The following is a 4,845-nucleotide window of genomic DNA, read 5'->3' as shown; positions in this document are numbered from 1 at the left end:
CCTGCTGACACCTGAAACCTAAAAGCAGCAAAGGAAAGATGTGAAAACCAGCTGCTGTTTATAGCCAACTCCTGAAACCTTTGGAGAGCAGGTTGCCAACTGCACCAGTGGTCAGAGAGCAGGTATCCCTGTGGCTCTGGGAATCTGAGGTGCTGTGCAGCTCATAGCTTTAGGGATAGCTTTGGCCACCTAGTGAATGACATTGAGGGTCAGTGCTGAGTCTGCCTAAGAAAACAATGTTCCTTTCCTCCTTCCTGCCCCCTGCATTTCTGCCTCTTGGTTTAAATGACTTCCAAGACCACGAGAGCTTTTCTGCCAGTCATGATGAACAACAACTACGGGCACATTGTCACAGTGGCTTCGGCTGCAGGTCATTTTGTGATTCCTTTCATGGTGGCATATTGGTAAGTGATTTTGAAATCAACCTTGCTTCATTTTTTGAAAAATTTTAATTGCATCTTCTCCATCAGAAAGTACCAAGTTATTAGCTCTGACTGAATCAGGAGCAATGTTTGTACAAAAGAATAGTCATGTGACACATCTACTAATGAAAGATTCTCCTTGTTTTCTCTCCCCCACCAATGCAGACTGTTGCTTAGCAAAAAAGGTATCCTCTTCCCTTCTCCTTCTTAGAATGTAGTTATTCTGTAATTTGTTGTAGTGTTGTCAAGTAAACCCTTACTGAGCAGCTTTTGATCTTTTCACCATTGTGGCATTGACTGTAGAGTATAAAAATAGAATCATAGAATCATCAGGGTTGGAAGAGACCTTTAGGATCATCCAGTCCAACCATCCACCCAGCTCTGCCACTGTAACCCCTAAACCACATCATCCAGTGCCAGATCCAAATGCCTCTTAAACACCTGCAGGATGGTGACTCCCCCACCTCCCTGAGGAACCTTTTCCAGTGCCTGACCACCCTAGCAGTGAAAAGATTTTTTCTAATACCTCATCTGAATGTCCCCTGTCTCACCTTAAGGCCATTTCCTCTATTCCTCTTACTGCAGGCATGGCAGAAGAGACCGACCCCACCTCCTTCCAACCTCCGTTCAGGGAGTTGCAGAGAGCCACGAGGTCCCCCCTGAGGCTACTCTTCTCCAGACTAAACAAACCCAGCTCCCTCAGCCATTCCTCATAAGACATGTTTCCTAGACCCTTCATGAGCCTTGTTTCCCTTCTCTGGACATGCTGGAGCTCCTCACTGTCCTTTTTAAATTGAGGGGCCTGGAACTGGACACAGCACTCGAGGCGTGGCCTCACCAGTGCTGCGTACAGGGGAACAACCATTGCCCTGGTCCTGCTGGCTGATACAGGCCAGGATACCATTGGCCTTCTTGGCCACATGGGCACACTTTGGCTCCTGCTCAGCTGCTGTCAGCCAGCACCCCCAGGTGTCCCTTTCTGTCCCAGGCCACTCCTCACCCAGCCTGTGTCGTTGCGTGGCTCAGGTGCAGAACCCCACACTTCACCTTATGGAGCCTCCTACAGTTGTGTCCTCAGCCCAGATCGAGTCTGTCCAGGTCTCCAGCAGAGCCTTCCATCCCTAGAGCACATCAACACTTCCACCCAACTCAGTGTCTTCTGCACAGTTACTGAGGGTGCACTCGATCCCCATATCCAGATCATCCATAAGATGTTAAACAGGACCGGCCCAGAGCTGAGCCCTGGGGAACACCATTAGCGACCAGCTGCCAACTGGGTGTATCTCCATTCACCACAGCTCTCTGGGCCCAGCCATCCAGCCCGATTTTTACCCATTGAAGGGTCCCCCACCCAAGCTGCAAGCCGCCAGTTTTTCGAGGAGGATGCTGTGGCAGATGGTGTCAAACACTTTACTGATGTCTAGACAGACCCTAGATAGACACATCCACAGCCTTCCCCTCATCTACTGAGTGGGCCGCTTTGTCATACAAGGAGATCAGGTTGGTCAAGCAGGGCCTTCTTTTCATAAATCCATGTTGGCTGGGCTTGATCCCCTGGTTGTCCTGCATGTGCCCTGTACTGGCACTCAGGATGATGTCTTCCATAACCTTGCCCAGAACCAAGGTTAAGCTGACAGGCCTGTAATTCCCCAGATAATCCTTCTGACCCTTCTTGTAGGTGGGTGTTATATTTGCCAATTTCCAGCCAGATGAAACTTGTCCAGTTAACCAGGACTGCTGGTAGGTGATTGAAAGTGGTTTGTCAAGTTCTTTCAACAGTTCCCTCATTACTCTGGCATGGATCCCATCAGGAGTCATAGACTTGTGAGGGTCTAATTGGCACAGCAGGTCACTAACCATCTCCTCCGGGATTGGGGGCCCTTCTCTCAGCTTTCTGTCCCTAACTTCCAGCTCTGGAGCTGAGAATCCTGAGAGACAACTGGACAATATTAAAGACAAAGAAGGTATTAAGTTCCTCTGCCTTTTCCTTATCCCCTGTTACTACACTACCTTCTGCATTCAACAAATACTGGAGACACTCCTTGACCCTCCTTTTGCTGTATTTGTAGAAACCTTTTTTGTTGTCTTTAAGGCCATGTTCTAGTTGCACTTTGGTCCTTCTAATCTTCTCCCTACATGACCTCACAACATCTTTATAATCCTCCCAAGTTATCTGACCCTCCATCTGGAGAGGATACATTGGTTTTCTTCCCCGAAGTTCCAGCCTAAATTCTCTGTTTAACCAGGCTGGTCTTTTTCCCTGACAACTTGTCTTTCTACCACATGGGGACAGCCTGCTGTTGAATATTTCACAATTCCTTTGTAACGCCTATCCAGCCTTCCTGGACCCCTTTGCCCTTCAGGGCTGACTCTGTCAATCAATGTCCTAAACAGGCCAAGGTCTGCCCACCAGAAGTCCAAGGCAGAATTTCTGGTGCCCCTCTTTACTTCACCCACTATTGAAAACTCTGACATTTCGTGGTCCATCTGCCCAAGACTGCCACCAACCACCACATCACCCACCAGTCCTCTGTTCACAAACAGCAGGTCTACCAGGGCACCTCCTCCGGTGGGCTCTTACCAGTTGTGTTAGGAGGTTGTCTTCCAAACACTCCAGGAACCTCCTAGGCTGTATCCTCTCTGCTGTGTTGTATTTCCAGCAGACATCTGGCAAGCTGAAGGGCTGGCAACCATGAGACTTCTGCCAGCTGCTTGTAGAACACCTCATCTGCCTGTTTGTCCTGGCTGGGTGTTCTATAACAGCCTCCCACCAAGAGAACCACCCTGCTGACCTTCTGCCATCATAACATCAAATTACTTTTCTACTTGAAATGTGTCAGGAAAATCATGGTGCAGGCACCGAAAACCTGTTAGACTGTGTGTTGTCATTCTGCATCACATCTAGCCTTCTGTAAAGGCAGCTACAGCTGCAGCAGTCTTCCCCCAGGAGCACTCCTTAGAGCAATCTTCTCCTGGGAATATTCCTTCTTAGACCAGCCTTTTCCTGGGAACACTCCTTAGAGAGTCACTCACTGTCAGCAGTGTGAGAACTCTCCAGCCAGGATTTTACTGGGATTATACTGCTAAATCCATAGCAGTCAATAAACTGATTCTGTGGTTCTCCTTTCTTTGGAGTTCATTTAAACTCCAGGCCCACACCTATTTCCATGCCACGTCATTCCTCAGTTTTGCTTGCATAATACTCCTCTATTTGAAAAGTCACACAAAACTGTTACAAGATGCTCCTTTGTGGTACAATAAACAGTTGAGGCTTAATCTCCATTTCTAGCCTGCCCATCTTTCTTAATTTTCAAGATTCAAGCTGCATTCCTTCTAGGAATCTTCTAGATGGGAAGAACAGGATGTCCATCAATTGATGCGCTTCAGTTGAAATTTTCTAAGAATTCCTGATGTTTGTCGGTTTGCAATTAAAGTGCCTTTTTTGAGATATCTGCTATGCATTACACGATTACTCCCCAAAGCAATAATATCTAATCCACCACTACATTGTGGCACAGGGAAAGTTAGAATAGTCCCTGCTCTGTCTCTCAGCTGGATTATATTATTTGGAGGGTTTTGCCTCCTAGCCCGTACTGTAAGTGTATGATGGTTTAGGCCATTTGCAGTTGTAGAAAAGTGGAAATAGGATTGCTGCCTTCTCATTTGTACTTTTTCCCCTCCTGCAGCTCAAGCAAGTTTGCTGCAGTTGGATTTCATAAAGCTCTGACAGAGGAGCTGTCTGCCCTGGGAAAGGATGGAATAAAAACAACGTGCCTTTGTCCAGTTTTTATAAACACTGGATTTGTCAAAAACCCCACTGTAAGGTAACTGTCAATGCTCTGCATTCCTGTGCTTCCTTCTTTGCATCACGGCACTGCATATTATCCCCAGCCTGAGGCCTCTGTTCCACCTGGCTGTATAACAACAGTGTGTATCATTGGCTAAAGAAGATCTGCAGTGTCCTTTAACTGATGTAATGGTTGCATTTGAATTCCCTGAGGTTGTGCTTTTGTGAAGCCTCCTACACCAGCCAGTACCACCCCTTTTTACTACTGCAGGTCTTATATGTTTGCTTTCCTGTGTAGGCTTGGAAAGATTTTGGAGATTGAAGAAGTTGTAGAGGCTCTGATGGAAGGAATAGTGACCAACCAGAAAATGGTTTTTGTTCCACCACAGCTAAATATTGCTTTGCTTTCTGAAATGTAAGTACAAAGGAAAATTAAGCAATGGGTGTGGAAACAACAATACTAACTAACTGAGTGTCTCGGTTTTGAAAGACAGGTGTCTGCTACGGAAGGCAGAGGCCCCCCTTGAAGTGGCAGATATAACCCCTTTTCCCTCCAAGTTATTATATTTTGAAATCAAGGGCCTTTAGGCAAAGATGTGGGAAAATAGGAATAACAGTTCTTTACTATATATATAT

The 4,845-nt window shown here is 46.7% G+C and overlaps 1 protein-coding gene across 1 annotated transcript in view; it reads left to right on the top strand.

Annotated features, from left to right (window-relative positions):
* LOC103622386 (17-beta-hydroxysteroid dehydrogenase 13) overlaps nt 1-4,845 on the top strand; it is a 10,538-nt gene that overhangs the window by 3,427 nt on the left and 2,266 nt on the right. The window contains exons 2-4 of the mRNA XM_017744103.1: nt 285-404; nt 4,109-4,246; nt 4,508-4,624. Coding sequence (XP_017599592.1) covers nt 285-404; nt 4,109-4,246; nt 4,508-4,624 — 375 coding nt within the window. The remainder of the gene's footprint in view (nt 1-284; nt 405-4,108; nt 4,247-4,507; nt 4,625-4,845) is intronic.

Source organism: Corvus brachyrhynchos, unplaced genomic scaffold (assembly GCF_000691975.1).
Source record: "Corvus brachyrhynchos isolate BGI_N302 unplaced genomic scaffold, ASM69197v1 scaffold229, whole genome shotgun sequence".
Classification (NCBI taxonomy): Eukaryota; Metazoa; Chordata; class Aves; order Passeriformes; family Corvidae; genus Corvus; species Corvus brachyrhynchos.
The sequence above is the reverse complement of the archived record's forward strand: the minus strand, read 5'-3'. Positions and strand labels throughout refer to the sequence as shown.